At 40.9% G+C, this 22714-nt stretch overlaps 1 protein-coding gene across 4 annotated transcripts in view; it reads right to left on the reverse strand.

Moving 5' to 3' along the window:
- Window positions 1-22714, reverse strand: part of PIGN (phosphatidylinositol glycan anchor biosynthesis class N) — a 1150670-nt gene that overhangs the window by 622483 nt on the left and 505473 nt on the right. For all 4 annotated transcript variants that reach the window (XM_044065181.1, XM_044065178.1, XM_044065179.1 and 1 more), the window contains one exon: window positions 21985-22167. In XM_044065181.1, coding sequence (XP_043921116.1) covers window positions 21985-22167 — 183 coding nt within the window. The remainder of the gene's footprint in view (window positions 1-21984; window positions 22168-22714) is intronic.

A 22714-nucleotide genomic window follows, 5' to 3' on the forward strand; every position in this document is an offset into this window, starting at 1 on the left:
CCTCTAGAGGGGAACCGACTCTGTGCATCAGGCAAGACTCCCTGTGGTTGTTTGCGGAACCACATCTTTCCCCCCTTCTGACCTTTGGGGTAAGGTCTAGAAGGAGTAGAAAAACGGACTCCCACGGCAGAGAGAGTCTTGCCTTCAACCTCGCACCTAAGTCAGGGTTTCCTTCACTTGAGGACCAAAGAGGGATGATCCATCAAAGGGAGAGTTAGTGAAGGACGCCTTGAAAGGGTCCGCAAAGTTACATAGCCGCATCCAGGCAAGCTCTACTCGCTCCATCCGCCGCGTATGAAAGGAGGCGAATGGAGGAGTTAACTATTGAGTTGAGGGTCGCCAGCTGAGATTTCATCCTATCCTGAAAACCCGCAGCTGATGGATCCTTTAACATTTCACTCGCTTCCTTGAGCAAATCCCTCTGGAGACGAGTGAAATGACACAGGTAATTCAGCGAGCGCATAGAAAAGGTCGCTGACGAGAACATCCGCTTACCGTACCTGTCCATGGTCCTAGACTCTTTGTTAGGAGGATGGACAGGTACTGAAGGATCAGCTAGCTCCTTCTTGGTGGCTGCAGCCACCACCATAGCATCAACAGAGACGCCTTTGGCTAAGAATTCTTTATCCTTAGGGGCAGTGATGAATTGTGACGGCCTCCTGGGGGTGGGTTCCACTGAGTCAGGAGCCGTCCAAGCCTTCCTTGCCACCACTTCCATGAGGGGGTCAAAGGGAGGGGACACCCAGGAGGTGGAAGGGCGAGAGCCAAACGCCTCAAGATACACTGATTCATCCTCTGATGGGTTAAGGGCTGGCCAATTCCCCCTCTGTTTCAAAATTTCGAGGATGTCCGCAAAGGAGACATCTTCAGAGGGGGAACGAGGGGAACCCTCAGAATCCTCTAAATCAGTGTCAGAGGTGACAGACTCAGGGGAGTCAATGTGCTTCCCCTTGCACTGCCTCTTCCTAGGGGTCTCTCCTACAGGGTCAGGAGAGGCCTCGGAAGAGGAGGAAATACCCACTGGGGATACTTGAGGGGCTGGCTCTCTACGATCCGGGATGAGGGGGTGAGAAGAAATCACCGCAGGCACTGTGGAGGGAGGGGCAGATGGAGCCGACTGTGGGGTTGAACCAGGTTCTAACACACTCCTCATGACCTCGAAGGCACCCTTGTCAGGCAGGGCCAGAGGTCTCCGCTCCGAAAAGCTGAAAACCTCCCCCGGCACCGACAGTGATGGCTCCGAGGCCGATGTCGGAGCCGAACTCACCAGCGCCGAAGCACCGAAAGGGAGAGCGGGGTCGGACAAGGGTCCGATGCCACTCACCCCCTCGGAGCCGACAAGGGAGGTCCGGCGCCGAGATTCCTCCAAAGAAGAAATCAGAGCAGACAACAGCACAGAAGACAAAGGAATCGGTACCGACGCACCCACAGTCTCGGGTCCGACCAGCCCCGGCTCCGAACTCAAAGGAGTCAGAGGAGGAACAATTTGAGTGACGGGAATAGCCATCGACTGTTGAGTTGGGCTATGAAGCATTTGGGCCAGTGCCTCGGACTTGAGAAGTCGACTCACCACCCTCTGTAGATCATGGTCTGAAAGTCTCGACGACCTAGAGGAATGAGATCTATGGCTCCATTCAGACAACAATGGCGATGCTGGAGCCGAATGAACGGAGCCGATAGATGGTGATCTGGACCTCTTCCTGGAAGTCGGTTCCGATAACCTAATCGGAGCCGACTCAGCGGTGTCTACCTCGGCTCCGGCCGGAGCCGAGGAAACAGTAGGAACATGTGTTCGAGAATCATCGGCTCCAGCCGGAGCCGATGTCCGATCAGGCTTCGAAGCCCCAGAAGACAACCCAGATACTGGAGCCGACGGTCTGGAAGGCTTGGAGGGTTTCCCCGAAGATTGAGTTGGGGGACCCTCAGGCTTCAATAAGCCCCTTAAAATGAGCTTATTTTTCCGCTCCTGCAGGACTCTAGGGCTGAAACCATGGCAAATAGCACATGAGTCCTGCAGGTGCAAAGGTCCCAGGCAGTAGACACAAGAAGTGTGACCGTCTGTCAGAGACATTTTCTGACAGCACGAGTCACACTTCTTAAAGCCTGAGACCTTAGATTCTTTAGACATGGTTCTAAAGACAGGAATCACTCACACAAACACACCAGTTTAACCAAGGAAAAAATTTCCACACAAACACTCACTCCAAATACTAGGAGGGGTGGGAAAGGGGCCTAAGGCCTAAGGGGGATTTTGAGGAAAAAATTAAGGATTAAAGGGAAATATTCAAAAGAAAGGGACTGGAATCGAACTAACTAAGTAAGGGATACTAGAAAAACAAATTTAAAGGGGTCTAAGTTGACTAAAAGTCTAAGAAAATTCACTAACCTGCAGAGCCGGTTGGAACAAAGCACCTCGTCAGCTAAGCGGCAAACGAGATCTGAGTAGTTACCGCCTAGCATTGTGGGATATAGGGGAGCCTCGAGCCGGTGGAACTAGCTCTTGAGCTTTAGTAGTGGCCGAGTCGGAGCCGAGGTTCGGCTCCGAACCCATCCAGCAAGAATGAAGGCGAGATAGACAACTTAACATCACAAGTTTTCCTCAGAAAAAAATAATTTTAGTGGAAGGTTCTTCCCAACAGGGGGCTTACCTGCACAACTTTGAAGGTTCGCTGGCCAAATGACAGTTTAACGGGCAGTAAGAAAGCTCTGAGACTTTTGTGTTGTGTCATTTTATACGGAGCTCCTCCCAAGCTCCTGACGGAGCACACAGAGGGCATCATTAGTGTTGAAAAGCTGTCTGGTGGTGGTAGAGTAGGACCAAGTAGCTTAGGCTACAGTGATGCAATGCTGACCACCATCGTTTTTCCCTGCAAAAAGTTAATTAATGGAACCAGGTACTTTGTAAGAACTCTTTGGTTACAGTAGACAAGCCAAAAGACAAGGTGATGAACTGATAATGGTAACTCTCAGATTTGAATCTGAGGAACTACCTATCCAGGCAGGCATCCTTTAAATCCAATGTCACCATGCAGGTCTCTGAAGGGCATGGTCAGAAAGCTCCACAGAGACAGCATTTTGAACTTTGGAGCTTTTAAGAAATTATTTGGTATGAAAAGGTCCAAAATTGGTGCCCATGTTCCTCCTTTTCCCAGTACATGAAAAAGGCTGTAGTTGAAACCAGAACCCCCCCCCCCCTCTTTTTTTTCTTTATCTTCCCTATGGCTGTCTGAGATAGAAGACTTTCTGTCTATGAAGGAATTAGGTGCTGATGGCCTTTGGGAGCAGATGGAATGCCTAGAAATCATATTTTTTCTGGAACTGTAACCTGTAACCATACTTTATTATCTGTAGAACCCACCTGTCATTTATGACAATCCCCAGTTGCTTTACAATGAAGGCCAGCCTGCCTTCTATCCTTGAGGGGGGGGTATATGTGACAAAGATAGGAGTGGGTTGGGATGCCTTTCTGGGGAAGGGGAAGAGGGAAAGCTTCACTAACTCACAGATGTTCCCTCTTATGGCCTTGAGACTCTCCAGGCTTTTCAAATCTGGCCAGCTTTATACTCTTTTTCTGCAATGGCTTTCTTTCCCTTTTGCGGTTTAGTCTTCTTCTGTTTAGAGTAGAAGTGCTAGTCTTTACTTGTGCAATTTCTGACAAGGAACTAGGGACTTAAAAATATCTTTAACTGACTACATAGCTTTCTCTAGTTTCTTAAACACCTTCTCTGCTGCAGGCCAGAAAGAAGCCCCTAATCTACTATGGCATCAAAAAGCACTGCCTTTTCAAGCTCTGGCAGGGCTGAGTTCACAGCCAGGCATGTCTGCTAACCACTAAACACACAACAGCTGTCTTGTAGTATGAATCATTCCCACATTTTATGGAATGCCTGGCAACATGGGCACTGAGGTTGCATAATTCAACCATTAATCTTTTCTGGCTCTTGTCTTCTATCCCTTTTGCCTACTGTCTCAGGTAACCAAAGCTGGGTTCCAGGAACTTTAACATGTGAGACTGGCAGATGAAGACCCTAACAGCCAGGATAGCAGAGCAGTAGGTCTTTCTTTTTCTAAAAACAGATGAGTACTCTACTCTCCCCATCAAATGGAATAGGATTAGTGGATGCATTCATATTTCATTCCTTCTTGGAGTCCATGGTCACCATCTACTGGGTCAGCAGGTCTGGCTTCCTCAGATAATGGAGCTGGGAGTCTGGTTGAAAACATACACTGCAAAATAATTCATCTAGGACTTTTAGAACTGGAAGAATGCCAGAGGTTTTGGTTCTGGGAGGGCTTTAGAGACCTCTTTCGCTTCCCATCTGAAGATCTCTCTCATTCTACAGGTGGTAAAGCTGAGGAGAAGACATCCTCAGTGTCAGTCAAAAGGTATGAGAGGGAAGATATTTGGTTAACATAAGTCATTTCTTCCACTTCTGAGTCTGAGGTACCAGAGTCCTTCTGGACAGAGAGCTCCCGTCTTTTAGTAGAGGGTGCATCTGATGCTTTGTATTCTTCAGAGGTTGGCTTTCTGGGTTTTAGAAAATCCAAGAAATCCTGGGCAACTTGAAGAGATTTTATGAGAAAGGCAGAATGGGGGAGGAGAGGAAAGGTCCATTCAGTCCAGGTTAAGAAAGTATGATGAAAGTTTATCGAGATTTAGGTGTTTTGAACTTATATATGGTAGTGTACTCTGCCATGGAGGCCTCAGTAAGCAGGTGGAAACATAACACCTCAATCTGTCTCTTCAACCTCCCCCTGTACAAACACATGGAGATGCTGGCCAGCAATGTGTTCATCAAATACCAAAGAAAACAGAGAGGCCCCAGAAAGACCAATGGGAAACAGGTTCTGGCTCAGAAGGATGTGCGCTAATGACTAACAGCATGAAGGCCTCCAGTGGAGTCACACCAGTGGACTCCATTATATTAAGGTATCCATCTGCAAATTAAAAAAATGGAATCTTTTCTATTAACCTTTCTCATAAAATGCATCCATGTTTTTATTTGCAGATAGATAACTTAATACATCTTATATGAGCATACTAAATTTCAGATATAATTTAAACAATCCCTATAATTCTCAGGGCCATATTGCACGTCACAGAGTCAGACAAAAGTAACTAAATTTTTCATCTTCCAACATAACAATAATAAATAAAATATGGCGACATAACTCTTATACTTGCATTGAGTACATGTCATGAATAATACTGTATATTCAAAAAGTACTGATAATTTACAGCCTTTTCTGACAAACTTTAACCTATGACCTTTCACTGCTATAGCACTATAAAAGTTATCATAATTTGAACACACGAATATAAAAAAGGGCCACTGCACCTACTAGAATGGTTGTTCTAATGTATAATAAATTACTAACACATAATTCTGCCATCTAAAGCAAAAATAAGAACCTATACAGTCTTACTGCTATATGAAAATATTTGCAAATATATATAATTTAATTAGCAGACCATTTTATAATTGCAATGACAAAAAAAAACACTTCACGTATTACAAATGTGCTTTATCCCATACTAAGTAATACAGCATAATTTTCCTTCTTAACCAAAAATAAAGGAAATTTCCCTCTCCTCAACTATAAAGTAGTTTGACCAATATATTGATACCAGGCTAGATAGCAACCAGTTCATTGACAAACATACACTAACAGTACATACTTGTCAGCTACCCTGGTAAGGCACATCACAAACACACAAATACAAACACTCAAACCACACGTCATTCCGCATCCATGTACCTGAAACAAACAACACACACTTACACACCAAGTCCAAGACTGTCCTTACCTTAAGGTATGCGTCACTCAGGAAACAAAGTCACACAATAACCCACCTCAAACAGCACACATTTCTAGCGCCTTTCACACACAACTGACATATAGCAAATGTATCTAAACATTCAACACATCTGCCATTCACAAGAGTGCAGGCATGCAAGCACACACAATCTGCTCTTCATCACAGAACAATCACTGAAATCCCTGCTTGCATTTACACACTGTATACAATCAGCCAATCACTCTGACGCAAACACACACAGCACACTGTTAAACGCACACACTCAGGCACACACAATGCAATTCTTACCTGCACTCACAAACCTATACACACAAAGACCACACAAATATGGACATATACTGCAAGCTCCCAGTCACTCACCCCCACATCACTTTTAATTATTCACTCAAAACATAGGTGTTATACACACGCAAACACACACACACATGACGCTCTTCATCACGGAACAATCACTAAAAACTCTGCTTATATTCACACACTGTATACAACCAGCCAATCACTCTGACACAAACACACACAGCAGACACAATACAATTCCTACCTGCACTCACACCTATACACACAAAGACCACACAAATACAGATATATATTGCAAGCTCCCAGTCACTCAGTACACATCACTTTTAGTTATTTCAAAACATAGGCATTACACACACACACACACACACACACACACACACACACACACACACACACACACCTTTTGATCACTCAAAAACACTAGCACAACATAGTTTTCATCACTTACTCTACACAGTACAATACTCACTAATCACACCAACTTGTACATGTCAAACAGACTCACTGACAACTTCCTACATAAATACACTCACACGTTGACCCAACAACAATCTCATACTATAAGAGAACTGTACATAATAAACAATGTTAAATATGTACAAAAATGTTTGGTGAATATACATATTTAATAAATATATAAATGCAAATAAGGTGTCATACAATGAAAAGACACCAAATAAGAAGCACTCAGTGAAAGTGTCTATAAGATAATGGCCAACTTCTTCACACGGGAAGGTATAAACAAGTTCACAGCCTCCTCCCTCTTCATAGGAACTGGCACATATGTCCAAACCTATACCAAAGTACTATAAGAGCATTTATATAGCTGAATGGAACCAGGAATACCAGACAGGATGAAATCCTCCTAGTCAAGGAAGAGTAAACTTGTCTGGTGGATATCTGCAATACATAAACTCTATAATAAAAGGAAAAAATTGCTGTCCAGGACCAAGGAGCAGATGCCTAATTGGAAGCAATCTCTTCTTATCCTGAACAAGCATATAAGAGCACTAGTGAAGTCCTCCAAAGCAAACTTTGAGTCCAAACTGGCCACATCTACTAAAGACAAGGCCTTCTTCACATATGCCCGCAGTCTCAAGGGAAGCACCCAGGATCTGCTCAGAACTGGTGGTTAAAGGCACCACAAACACAAATGCTGTAGATATAGCCAACCTGCTGGCTGACTGATAAAGTGAAAACTTCACTCCTCTGCCCCCCCCCCCATCAATAAAAAAAGGACATCTCCAATACCTGCCCCCTCCCCTTATCTCTAGGGAGCAAGTCATCACTGCCCTCTCAAAGGCAAAAATTACAGCCTCCATGGGACCAGATAACATCCCAGGCTGCATCCTACATGAACTCAGGCAGAAACTTGAAGCACCATTAGGCACCCTATTTAACCAAAGCATGAGTACCACCTTCATCCCAGCCGAGTGGAGGACAGCTACTGTCATCCCTTGGCACAAAGGTGGAGCATCCACCGATTCAGGAAATTATAAACCCATCAGCCTAACTAGCCTGATCTGCAAGGCCATGGAGCAGATTATCATGGACCTCATTAACAAGGACATTGGCAACTTCCAGACACTTGATTCCACACAGTTTGTTTTTTGTCAAGGGGAGGTCATGCCTGCTAAATTTGGTTGACTTATTTGAGACTGTCACTAAGGCCACAGACGAGGGGAAGATGGTGCACACCGCCTACCTTGACCTTGCCAAAGCCTTCAATAGTATTCCCCACTCAGGTATAATAGATAAACTCTCTCAACTAGTCATCAATCCATGTTACCAAATGGGTAGGAAACTGGATCACTGATAAAAACCCACCTAGTCAAAATAGGGGATGCCACTTCAATTAGTTGACTTGTAACAAGTGGTGTATCCCAGGAATCGGTCTTAGGGCCTCTGCTGTTTGAGAAATACTTCTCGGAGGTGCAGGCCAAATCTTTAGGGCTATGGCTGACCGAGTTTGCAGATGACTGCAAGCTGGGTGCTGTCATCAATTCCATAGTGATGTGGACATCCTCCAAGAGGGTCTCACCCAACAAATGACTAGTGCCAGAAACATGGCCTCAAACTGAATGCCAAAAAATGCATCATCATCCCTTTTGGAGAGAGTGACATCCCCACAAAATATCACATTGACAGTAAGGTACTATGCATGCAATCAGTCATGAGGGACTTAGGCACCCACGTTGATAGCAAACTGACTTTTGACCACCATACTGACTCCATTGTACGGAAAGCTTTCTACATGACCCACCTTATTAGTAAGGGTATCTCATCCAGGGACAAAGTGGTCATAACATCCCTGTATTCTTCCCTTATAAGACCCATTGAGTACAATGCCCCTCTCGCCATGTACCTCACCAAGCACATATAGCAGTTGAACAGACCACAGATGTTCCTGACCCGGAGAATCCAGGGCCTCAAACATCTACCCTACACAGATAAGATAAAAGCCCTGTCCCTCTACTCAGTCTCCTACAGACTCCTCAGAGTTGACCTCTGTCTGGCATACAAAGCAATCTCAGACCCCGCCTTGATGGGACTGCTGCATATACCAAGTCAAGCTCCACTCAAGTAACCCACACACGCAACCTCAACCTCATCTGTAAAATCAATAAGACTTGTTGGCAGGACAGATTTGTGTCCCAGAGACTCCCCCTTTTGTGGAAGAGACTCCCTCCCCACATAAAGTAGAGTACCTCATTAAACCTTTTTAAGCGCAACCTGGATAACTGGATGGGGAACAGAAATACACCCCTGGGATTCCATCTGTGTCCCTGTTGGACAGTGGCATAGGTTGCTGACTTGTTGGAACATGGGCTAAATTCTTGGCTAAGCTTGTAAGGGCCTCAGGGCCAATAGCCTAGTAACTTCCTATGACCCTATTATACATGTTTTAATTGGCAGCCACATTTATTATAATATGGCATTCAAGACATAAATCAAATGTGCTGCGCCATATGCCTCCTATTTCTCATGGTTGTACAAAACAGTCTCTGAATTTAAATTGCTAATATGCCATTGGTACTTCTGTGTGTTTTCTGTCCAGTTAAAGTTCTGTTTTCTTTAACATCCTACAGAATTATAGTGGGATCCCCCATTCCACCATGCCTTAAACATATCATGCTGTTTTTTTATTCCAATCTCATGTATCTCAAAAAATCAATTACAGCCATGTACAACATACTTATCCAACAGTCTTCATCCTACAATAGTCTATCAGTTTTAAACATAACTGACTCCTTCGTCAAGGTATGTATATTCAAGTGAAAATAATCTACCTCTTGAACCATCAGGTCTCTACAACAGTGCAAATAAACAGCCTACCTTTTACATTTGAATCATATTATTCCTCCTATACAATTCCCACTTCCACTGAACTCAAAAATTCTACTACAGAAAAGATGTACAGTCCATCTCAGATGACCCATAAGCCAAGGAGAAAGGCAATTTACTTAACCATCACCTCCTCCACATTCATGAATGTTCACATTCTCTCAATCAAAAATACTTCAATGCAGCAAGAAAGATCAGCCTTTACCTCAATTTCTGCTTTTTCTCCCCCTTAGTCAATAATGAAATGCAGTCTTAATAACATGAATAATTAGGGTATCCCACAGGCAGACGAACATTAAATTCATGAGCATCATTTGCATGAAATCCAACCCACTGAAGACTGAGTTGTGCCAGCAGTGATGCCCTTTTTGGGGAAATTTCCCACTTCTTCAAGTTGGTGCAACCATGGAGTTGGTATTTATAAATTTGGGTGTTTGCGAGTGTGGGTGGGCACAAAAACACTTAAAGTGTGCTTTTTTGGTCTTTTTGTTTTGTGGGGGGCGCAGTTCAGCGATCGCAATTCCTTGTAGGTTTAACTTTGTTCACTCATAGTGGAAGCAAAATGGAAGCGAATAATGACAGTCCATAAATACAAGTCATCCAACAACAGTGATTCATTTTCTCAGTAGTAATAAATGCCACATATCTTGTTTCTTTTCCACATATCACAAACAGAAACAAAATAAATCTTGGATTCTCATACGTCTTTCAATTTACAGTTACAGGCAGACATATCACTTTTTCAATATCCACTGAGTTCCTTCATGAAAGCTGTCCAGTGGGCCATCTTAGTTTGAACAAAATCAAACAAATGCATCCCTTTCTCTTATTCTAATACACCAAACAGCCTCAATGTTCTTTTTTTCCCTGAGGTTTTAATCTGCTAGTGAAACCAATGGATGTCTTACATATTCTGCCTGTCCAAAGGTTTCTATTTTCTTGTCTCAAATTTCATCAACCTACTGTGAAAGTGGAATCGTAATGACTTGATCATGCAAAAATTCATCATCTTCAACTTCACCTTCTTCCAGATAGTGTAGATATCATGCCAACAATCTTGTTTAATGCCACACATCACACCTAATTTCCTTTAATGCTCACATTACGTTTTTAAGATACAGTCCCTTTAAATGTTTGGTATCGTCACTGCATTCCTTCGAGTAAGTATGCACTTCCTACTCCATCAAAGTAACAACTTCTTCCTAGAAGAGTATGTTTTCAGTAGCATTCTCCATATTTTCTATCATAATTTGATAAACAACACTTTCACACTATTGTACCTCACAAATTCATTTCAAGTGATCCAGTTTTAACTTAACAAAATATTACTTTTTAACCATGACATACAGAATAACCAAGGGAGACAATCGACTTACTGAAGAACCATAACACTTCTTGTCCAATTTTTCATACATTTCAAGAAGCAATTAAACCAGGGATTACAGGAATGTGAGGACAATGAATGTACAGGAATAATGGATAAGGTGCCCATGGCCATGGTGACCACTCTATTACAGGTTACCGTTTTTACTGTGGAGTCCTCTTAGCTTACATTCCCTTCACTGCAATGATATCTAGTTAACTGCCAGGGCAACAGCTTTAAATTTCAAGACTTGTATGTATGAGTTCCACAATAGCGAAGCTGTGTGGGCAAAAATAGGAACTTGCATATACTAAGTCCATGATATCTGTGTCTCATAGTATTCCATTTTCTTGGAAGTGTGGTGATCATAGAGTTAGTATATGCTCATGTGTGTGTACCTATATTTATATGTAATGGGGATGTTGGAGGTGCGATTTCCCCACATGGGTGGGAGATAACTTTAAAGGATAAGAATGAATATCAACATTCATTGTTCTCTTTTAGTTTCACTTTTTTTCCTATAATTCTAAGACTTGCATCCAAGTGCCTCGGAATTAAAATATGGTGTTAACTGCCAGTGCTAGTGTTTCACCTAAACTTTAAGTGACATGTATTTGACACTGCTGAAGCACAGATTCACAGTTCATATGATTGAACTGTAAATACTATGGTGTTTCTGTCAGGCATCCCATATCCTCCTGTATGCATTAACACATACTGTTACCGATTTTGGCTTGTGCACTAGCAAAAAGGGGACAGTAATCTCTGTGAATATGTCATACTACCACAATCTTTCAACCAATATAATTTGTGCTTTGTTTTGAAGCATGCTGCTTTGCTCATCGCTGTGTTCAGTTTCTGTTGCAGTTTGGCACCATCATTTCTTTTTGGATTTGTGCTTTATTTTTGGATTTGTGCTTTGTTTTGAAGCGTGCTGCTTTGCTCATCGCAATATAAATAATAGAGCAGACTCTCAGGAGAAAACTGATATATATATATATATATATATATATATAGAGAGAGAGAGAGAGAGAGAAGACAGGATATATATATATATATATATAGAGAGAGAGAGAGAGAGAAGACAGGATACATTAGCACAGGTAAATTATCAATGCCCAAACTCTTCAGGGCTAATTACAGTAAGTACCACTAAGAAATTATTTTTCTGCAAAGATGTGAAACTAAAGTGAATGACTGAGATGGTCTTTGAGTAAGCTGTGCATTAAACGTAACACCTAATAACATATAAAAGGCAATAATAAATACAGCAGTGAAGAAAAATACCTGGTATAACAATAAATACATATAAAAAAAGTAAGAGCAGTGTAGTGTCAAGCAAAGAAGCATGGCACAAAGTACATGGAATAAAATAATGCTAACAGTGAAAACACAGTTAACAGTGAGGAGACTGACATCACATTCGGATTCTACCATAACTACTTTCTTCATACCTTTATCATGGTTGGTACAAGTTTCTAAATCCAAATTGCATTAAAATGCTGTATCACAGCTGGTAGACGTCCCTAAATCCAAATCATATTAAAATGCACACAATTAAACTTGGAACAATTATGTTCAGCACACAGACAATAAATGCTGCAGAGCCTAATTCTTGGAAAATCTTAGTTTAAAATGCTGTGACTGGTTAATTGAAAGTATTTTGGCTCATAAACATTCTGAATAACATTAGAAGACTACAATCAACTAGAAGCTAAGGTGCATGTATGTGTTTTTAGTACAAGAACAATCACAACTTTAGTGGGAAATTTAGAAAAGGCAAGGATGAAATTACTTAGAAATAACTGGAATTTGTGGGAGCAATATATGAAGACTGGCATTCAGAGGGAGGAGTAAGGTTTGGGGGAGGGAAGGAACTGCGCAATTTAAGTAATGTTGAACTGAATGACAGTTTGTTATAAAGAAAGAAAACATATGTAATGTTTAATGTATGTAAATAAAAAAATGCTAATATGGTTTGTTTTCTTTTTTATTAATGTTTGTGTGCCTATGTCTTAAGTAATAATTTAATGAAAGTGTTTAAAAAACCAGAACAATCACGACTTTAAAGAGCTATGTACAACCTTAAATAGGTGAAGACCATTAGAAGACATCAACAATTGATATATCCCTACAAAATTTACCTTAATGTCTGCAATAGTTATGTGTTAAAGTGTTATAGCTTTCTCCTGGGGTCCTCACTGTACTGTGGCTCTGCTCAGATGTGGACTAATAATACACAACTTAGTTTATTAAATTATCTTTCCAGTGCCTTTTACCCACATCTCAGAAAAATATGATGTCATCAAGACAGATTACAACTGCCTGAAAGCAGTAAGCTAAACACACATACAGAAGAAAGTAAAACCAAAGGTAACTAAAAAAAATACAAGTTCATGAACATCTATTATTTACTGCAGTGATAATAATGGCACATGGCATGGAATGCAACTGAATTGTTTTCTATAAAGTTTACAATATTCTCTCTCTGAGGTTTAGTAACAAATAAAAGTATAAACAATGACCTTATAGTAGAAATAGTTTTTGGTGAGAAAAAATGCAAGAGAATCAGAAACAGAAGAAACTGATATTCCCAATACTTCTCTTCTTTGATATACAAGAACATAAACCACAGTAGAGATGCTAAGAGATAGATGTCCCAGTGTGAAAACAGCAGGCTGCCTTTACATCCTTCTTATTTGATAAAAAATGAAAAATAAAAACTCTTAAACTTAGAATTAAATGAAACAGCAATAAACAAACCAAAACTTCAGATGCTAATTCTTCTATAAAAATAGTGAAGGAAAAATTCAAGCAGACGTAGTCACCAGAATACCTCTTATTTATGATAACACTTTTGTCCAGCAATGGGACTTCATCAGATCAATTTTTCAATAACATTTTTACCTGAGGAAAACTAAATATATGCTTAATGAAAACAAAGGATCGATTATAAATCGTGATTGACAAACTCATGCATAGTAATAAGCCAAAACAGAGAGCAACTCTTGATAGGCTAGCCTACAGGTATAAGCAAACACGGTGTAAACAACAGCCAACTTACAGTGACAACAAAAGGGTCAAACACTGAGGTCAATCCTAAACCTCAAACCCACAGAGATACATTCTCTATGTTGGTTTTACAAAAAGACCTATGTCAAAAAAATTTGTAATTCAGTTGTCTTTTGTAGACTTCAAAACACAACAAAAATCTGTATGGGAGAATCTAAACTTTTGTCAAAGAATTCCTGCATACATAATTAAAGTACAAGGCTTTCAAGAATGGGTCCTAATGGAAATTAACCAATTCACAGAACTAAATAATAATGGCGAGGTCTCGATTATGATTTGATGGGATACATTAAAAGTTGTTCTTTATGGTAAAGTTAAAGACTGGTACTTATCCAAGAGAAAAGAAAGGGATAAGAAGTTAACAGATATACAAGAAGAAATGGATAAGCTAAAACTAAATATTATACTAAGTGATAAAAAGTACAGTTTTGTACCTACCATAAATGTAGATGTTCGAGTGCTAATACAGCTGCAGTAATCACAGATGGGTTTTCTGCCGTCAGGCGGGTCCTCGGTCGGCCGAATTCCAAAGTCTAGGTCCGGCGTCGGTTGTTGTCGCTTTCTTTCCTGACGTCAGTGAGGCAGGGGTATATAAGACACAGCCGACGCCATTTTCTTCAGTCTTTCTTGCCCCAGATGTCAGGTGCCCCCAGAAGGAAGGCAATACATAAATTATATTTATATACATGAAATGCAATATAATCAAAAATCAGTAGTTGCAAGCAAATATACCATAGAAGGATAACCCAATCAGGTTGTATGAAGAGGGGTTAGGCCCTAGGTCTTTACCAAGAGGGGAAGGAGGGAGGGAAAACTGTACTGCAGCCGTATTAGCACTCGAATATCTACATTTATGGTAGGTACAAAACTGTACTATGTTCATCGTGCATACAGCTGCAGTAATCACAGATGGGTAGAATCCCAAAACTACGCACAGGGTGGTAGGCACTAGGTGGAACTGGGATGAGCCAGAATGCCCTGCAACACAGCAGTGGCAAAGGCTGCTCTAGTTTTGGAATATAAAGGCAGGTGGTAGTGTTTTGTGAAGGTATGCACAGAACTCCAAGTGGCTGCCTCCAAAATATCTTTGGTAGGAACTCCTCTGAGGAAGGCTGTAGAGGTAGCTGGGGCCCTGGTGGAGTGGGATCTGATGCCTGTAGGGACAGATTTTCCATGATAGGAGTAACAAAACCGTATGCAGTGGCCTATCCATTTTGAAATTGTCTGTTTGGTAACTGGCTTCCCTTGAGCTCCTACAGCATAGGACACAAAAAGTTGTTCTGATTTCCTGAAAGGCTTTGTTCTGTCCAAATAATAACATAGCTGTCTATGGATGTCTAAGGAGTGTAGCAGCCTTTCCCTTTGTTTTGAGGATTGGGGTAAAAGGTAGGTAAGTGTATGGCTTGATTTAAAGCTACCCTGGATACCACTTTAGGCATAAATGACGGGTTGGTTCGAAGGGAAACCCTGTCTTGATGGAAGATGAGAAAGGGCTGCACAGCCATGAGGGCTTGTAGTTCCGAAACCCTACGAGCTGTGGTAATGGCCAGAAGGAAAGCTGTTTTCCAGGACAAATATTGCAAATCTGTTGAGGCAGCTGGTTCAAAGGGAGGCAATGTTAATTTTTCTAGAATGTAATTAAGATCCCAGGCTGGTATTGGTTGTTTCCTTGGTGGTCTTATATTCTTAGCCCCTCTGAGGAACTGTCTTAAGAGTGGGTGAGAGAATAAGGGTGGATCCGTGTTGAATTCTGCAGAAATGGCTGAGGCATGGATTTTTATGGAGGAAAATGAAAGTCCACTGTTCAGCAGCTCAGCTAGATACTGTAATACCTGAGGCAAATTCAGTTTTCTAGGGTCCTGGCCTTTTTTCTCATTCCAAGAGCAAAACCGTTTCCATTTTGCGGAGTAAGCCTTTCTAGTAGATGGCCTTCTGGCCTCCAAAATGACATCCTGCACCTCTTTGGGAAGTAGGGTCTGTTGTGGTGTTAAGGAATTTTCCATGCAGCGAGATTGAGTGTTTTCAGCTGACTGTGAAGAGTTTTGTAGCTGTGCTGAGTCAGCAGAAGAGGCATTAGAGGTAGGGACCAGGGAAGAGTATGTGTTAGGCTCCTCAGGAGTAGGTACCAGTGTTGTCTTGGCCAGTCTGGAGCAATCAGTATCATCTTTGGTCTGTCTGCTCTTGCTTTCAAGAGCACCTTGGGTAGAAGAGGCAGAGGTGGGAAAGCGTAAACTGTCCATGCTGTCCAACTGAATGAAAGGGCGTCCACTCTCCAGGCCTTTGGATGAAAAGTCCTTGAACAAAACTTTTCCAAATGATGATTCCTGTGGGAGGCGAAGAGATCTATGTCTGGCCTCCCGCACGCTTGGATTATCTTTGTAAACACTTGAGGATGCAACTTCCATTCGTGTGGATCTGTCATATTTCTGCTTAGATTGTCTGCCAGCGTGTTTTCCAAACCTGGCAAGTACTGTGCTTGAAGTTCGATTTGCCATTCCAGAGCCAAGTTCCAAAGTGTCATGGCTAGTCTGCACAGGGGGTATGAATGTGTTCCTCCTTGTTTGTTTATGTACCACATTACTGAGGTGTTGTCTGTTCTTATCAATAATTGTCCTGGATGCAGGAGGTCCTTGAAAGCTGTAATTGCATTTATCACTGCTAGCATTTCTTTTTGATTGATGTGAAGGTGCTTTTCCTTTTGGGACCATTTGCCCTGAATGCACCTGTCTGTCATGTGCGCCCCCCAGGCGTAATCTGAGGCATCTGTTGTGATGACTTGATTTGCTTGAGGCTTGCAGAATGGGAGGCCTGTGTTTGTTTGACATGCTTGGGCCCACCATAGAAATTCCTTTTGCAAACATGGAATTATTGGTATTATTGTTTCCAAACTGTGGCTGTGTTGAGACCATAGGTTTTTTAGGTACCATTGAAGTTTCCTCATATGCAACTTTGCACATGGGATTAAAAGAATGCAAGATGCCATGAAGCCCAGAGCCTGCAGGATTTTCCTTGCAGTAAGCCTAGTACAATTTGCTAGTATTTTGAAGTATTGAGTTAGTTGCCCCTGTTTTTCTGGCGTAAGATAGGCCATCTGGGTGTTTGTGTCCAAGTTGGCACCCAGGAAAGTTATTTTCTGAGATGGTGTTAGCCTGGATTTCTCTTTGTTGATTGTGTATCCCAGAGAATGCAGTAACCGTGTTACATAAGCCAGATGTTCCAGAAGTATGTGCTTGCTGTCTGCTTGGATCAGGCAGTCGTCCAAATAAGGGTAAATTTGTATCCCTTGAAGTCTGCAGTAGGCAATTACTGATGCCAGGCATTTCGTGAATACTCTGGGTGCAGTAGATAAGCCAAAGGGCAATGCAGAGAATTGATAGTGTATTGAACCTGCAAGAAATCTGAGGTATCTTCTGCAGCTTTGTCTGATTGGGACATGCAGGTATGCCTCCTTGAGGTCCAATGTTACCAGCCAAAACTCCTTGCCCAGCATGGGAAGAAGCTGCTGTAATGTGAGCATCTTGAATTTTGGTACGAGTAAGAATGTGTTTAGGATGGATAAGTCCAAAATGGGTCTCCAGTCGGTTCCTTTCCTTGGTACCAGAAATAGTCTGGAATAAAAACCTTGACCTTGCTCGTGAGTAGGTACCTCTTGAATAGCTTTCATGTTTATGAGCTTTGAAATTTGTAGTTGTGCCTCTGCCCTTTGATTGTGTGGCAGGTTTGGCATGCCTCTCATTTTTGGAAGAGTGTGAAAATGAAATCTGTAGCCTCTGTTTATAACGTCCAGGATCCATTTGTCTGTTGTGACAATATGCCAATTGCTTGTAAATAAGGCCAGCTTTCCTCCCAAGGGTGCTGCCAGCTGAGACTTGCTTGGCATGGAAAGGAGGAAGTCATTGGGTTTGTTTCCTGTATTGTTGTGCACTGTCTTCGCCACCTCTTGGTGCTGGAGTTTGCCATTGCCTGACTCTATATGATCCTTGTGATTGTCCTCTGCCCCTTGTGCGCCTGTATCTACCTCTTTGGGGCTTGTCCGTGGCTGGAAAGGACCAGTTTTTAGAAGGCCAGTTTCTGCTAAAACGTGGTGGTTGAACCTGTAGAAAAGCTTTGACAGTTTGCATAGATTTGGCTTTTTCTTCCATTTTCCGTCATATCTCCTCAGCATTAGTACCAAATAGCACATCCTTTTGTAAAGGAGCATCTAGTAGTTTAGCTTTCACATGATCAGGCAAGATTTGTTCCCTAAGCCAGGCATGTCTACGAATGACTGATCCTGTAACAGCAGCTCTACTTGAGGCCTCTAGGGCATCATAGCCACATTGTAAGGTGTGTTTACCCACTTGTTCTGCACTATGCATCATATCCTGCAACTCCTTCAAATCTGGTTGTTCAGGTTGAGACATTTTATTTCTTAATTGTGATAACAGAAACTGCTGATATTTAAGCATATGAAACTGACAATTTAAGGCCCTCATGGCTAGGGTGGCCGAGGTATATACCTTTTCCCCCACCTTTCTAAGGATCTTGACTCTCTTTCGGAAGGTAGTGGATTCTTAGCAGTAGAGGCCTTCATTCCCTTGGGGCCTTGAGAAATGGTTTCAGGGTCAGCATTATGGCTTTTGTAAAGAAATTGGGGAGAGTTAGGAACTCTGTAGTACCTATCAGGCTTGACTGGGGCAGGAGGCAGGGAATCCGGATTAAGGCAAGCCTCCGAATAAACATCATCAAGTATATCCAAGACAGGAGGTATCGCCAGAGGTCTGTGTTGAGGTAACAAAAGAAATTCCCTAAGTCTTTTCTTGGAATCAGAAAAGTCTTGGCCTTCCCAATGGAAGTGTTCCCACAAGGTGTGCAAGGTTTCCCCAAAAGAAAAATCCTCAGGAGGAGATACAGAAGGAATGGACTGCTCTGCATCAGAATCTTCAAAAGGGGAGTAAGAGTGTTCCTCTACATCAGAATGTTCTGAAAAAATGGAGCCCTGATCAGAAGAGGGAGAATTTTCCTCCACTCTGGGTCTCTTGTCTGGAGGGGGTTGGGAACCCCTGATAAGAGTAATTAAATCCTCAGCCATTTTAAGCATCTGCTTTTTAGGCATGGGGCCTGGAGATGGGCCCTGTGCAACAGGCCTCTTGGGATGCCTGGCTGATTTGGACTTAGTAAAGGCCTTAATGGAAAAGGAAGATGAGGGTCTAAAGACACCATGGGTGGAAGTGGGCCTGTCCACATTAGGAGGCTCAACGCTCACAGTGGCTTCGGTGGTTGTAGTCTGGGTCTGGGCCGAGGTACCTGTGGTCTCGGTTACAGAAGACACCGCCAAAGAAGTGTCATCGGTAGTCAGGGACTGCATAGGCGTCTCGCTGAGAACCGGACCATGTGTAGCCTGTTTTGGCGTGGTGTCGGTGGGGACCGCGGACCTCGCGTGTCGGTCCTTGTCCTTGCGTTTTTTGGACAAAATGGTAGTCGGAGTCTCCGACGACATTTTATAATCAAAGGCTTTACCAAAAAAGTGTTGGGCGAACTCCGCCCGACGCTTAATAGTGCATTTATTGAAAGAAGCGCAAAAGCGACAGCCCGAGACGACGTGGTCTGGGCCTAAACAAGGTATGCAGAGGGAATGGAAATCCTTATGCGGTATTTGCTTCCCACAAGAAATACAATTGTTAACTTTTTCTGACATCGGTCTGAGGCAAGAAAAGTTTCCCCAACGGGGTACTTAGCTTTAATGAAGACTTCGGTTTCCAATTTTTCGTAAATTCAGGAGCTGGCCGACCGGCACTTGCGAACTGCTTCTGCTTCGGGCACCGCGCGGCAAAAAAGACTGAAGAAAATGGCGTTGGCTGTGTCTTATATACCCCTGCCTCACTGACGTCAGGAAAGAAAGCAACAACAACCAACGCCGGACCTAGACTTTGGAATTCTGCCGACCGAGGACCCGCCTGACGGCAGAAAACCCATCTGTGATTACTGCAGCTGTATGCACGATGAACATCAGCACTAACAATAAAAAACTAAATAAAGATTTCCAAGATATCCTTCAACAATTCTTCAACATAAAATCCCTATCAGTCTAGAAAAAGTCAAACTATACTCATATTCATAAAACCCTAAAACTTTACAAAAATAGCAATTAGGTCAAAGTTTATGAATGAAAAAAAAATCACATCAAAGAAATTATATATAGGGATAATAATAAAACAATCAAAGTCTCAGACATAAATAGCACACTAAACTGTTTTAATAAGCACTATGATAGTATTAATAGTTCAAAGTTAAATATGAGTAGCACCATGATTATTCATAGCTTTTTAAAAGAAAACATTAAAAAAATATCAAAACAACAAGTCCTTCACCTTTAAAGAACTAACAGACCAAATCAAGAATATAAAGACTAACCACCAGGACTAGATGGAATAATCCCTGAGTTATATAAATTCCTCCCTGATACTACATTAAAGATTCTCCTTTCCACTTTCCATGAAGTCAAATCTACATCTAATATACCACCTTCATGGAAATGTTCCCTAGTTTTCCCTATCTTAAAACGTGATAAAGATCCCACATTATGTTTTTCTTATAGACAAATATCTCAAGATATTTATGTCTATACTGGCAAAAAGACTGAATACTGTAATTTCTGAGCTAATACATGAAGATCAAGCAGGATTCATTAATAGGAAAGTGCAAGATAACATAATAAGGCTATTTTCCTTAGTAGATATAGCTAATAAAAATAATTAATTATCTTTAATAAATCTTGATTTGGATAAAGCAATTGATTCTATAAATTGGTCCTACTTATTCAAAGTACCACATGCTTATAATTCTTCTCCAGAATTCATAGTAGTAATCAAAAAGCTTTATGAAAACACTATTTCTTTTGAAAAGATTGGCTTTTTTATTTCTAGTCCATTCAAGGTGTTAAAAGGTACAAAACAAGGATGCCCCTTGTCTCCCTTATTTTTTGTTCTCACCATTGAACCATCTGCTAATTATATAAGAAATTACAAAAAGATAAAAGGCTATAATTTAAATAAAAATCTCTCTCCCAAAATTCAACTATATGCATATGATTTATTAATAATGTGTGGTGATATTGAGACATCACTGGGATACTTGGTTAATGCTATGAATTTATTTGAGAAAGTGTCAGGTTTAAAATTCAACCATAATAAAACTAAACCACTTCTGATAGTATCAGCAAAGTTAAACTCCTATAAAAAACTTTTAATGGGTCAATACACAAATTAAACACTTAGGAGTTACTACTGAATCCACTTGCAAACAATCAATATCAGTTAATTATAAGCACCTAACCAATACAATAATGAAGTTAATAGAAAATTGGAACATATTATTATTTTACTTTTTAAGACAGATGATAGAAGCTTTTTAACCACACATAAAATTGCCTTAATTTATAAAAAACATAATATAAAATGTTAGAGATGTGATTCAACACTGTATGCTGACTGGCTGCATATGATCATTAATTGTAAAATGGTAACATCTTTTTGGAATGTTCCAATCCCAGAAATCATACCAATATACCAAAAACTTATTTTATGGTCAATTTTGTCAAAAGCAAGGAAAATCATTACAAGGAATTGAAGTCTAAGGCTACTATCTCATTTAATAGTGAATTTATTCATTTAGCTAAAGATGTTTGTAATAAAGAAATTTCTATCATAAAAATGAGAACTAATAAAACAACACATCAATTAACTGCTTGGCAGAAATTGTATAACTTATTAGAGAAGTATAAACTGTTTGCATTTGTATTCTTTGTTACGGACACTGTATATAGTTCATTTCTACTGTTTTTGTAAATAGTTTGATTGGTTTTTGAAATGTAAAATCAAATAAAAAAATTCTTGAAAAGAATGTGTATGTAAGATTAAAGACCTGAAGCAGTTAACACATACTGAAGATAAAGCTTGTTTAATGCACTTCTAACAATGGACTACAGATGGTCATATACAACTCATTTAGGAGAGATTCAACTCATTTAGGAGAGATTCTGCCATTTCTATTTCCAAATGAAATACAAGCATAAAAACATCCTTCAACTTCAGAATCAACTTACTTTATCAATTTGTGATGCTGGCTTGCAAAACGAAGTATGATTTTTAATAATCATCACAATGATGTATGATGTCCAGCCCACAAAGCCCAGGACAACACTTACTCCTAGAAAGAAACGATCATATGTGTGATAGTACGAGAGGCCTTCTAATGCCAAGTCAATCAATGTTCTGCAAACAGTGATCTATAAAAAAAGAAAATAACCTGTATGAATGCACTATCAGAGATAAAATACTATTAATATGCTACAGTGAAAAATATGAATAAAAAAGTGAAAATTCAAAATACATATCAGTATCATGATGCATGCATTAGCTGAACTGTGCAAATCTGATAAGAAGAGGAGGACAATAGCCAATCACAGACTCTGAAGGGTCTCCCAACAATTTTACACAGGACAACAGCTAGCCTCTTACATACATCTGCAAGAAACCTAATACTCATTTTTACCACTCTCATTAAGTAGGGCTAAAATAAATAGCAATCATTTAAGTAATACAATTAGAGAAACTGCAGCATCATGCCAAAAGGATGAGGCATTCTACATACTGGGAAGCAAGACCATCTGTTACACTTAATGTAGTGAAGCAGATCTGTAATTGAAATAACACATTATGGGTTTCTATCATGCAGTAAATAAACTCAGACAATAGTAATGGATAAACAGCTTTTATAGAAATAAATGTGTGTAAAGTTAAGAGAAGACAAAAAGGTGTACACACTCAGAGCTG

Source organism: Protopterus annectens, chromosome 3.part0, assembly GCF_019279795.1.
Source record: "Protopterus annectens isolate FY-2018-M chromosome 3.part0, PAN1.0, whole genome shotgun sequence".
Classification (NCBI taxonomy): Eukaryota; Metazoa; Chordata; order Ceratodontiformes; family Protopteridae; genus Protopterus; species Protopterus annectens.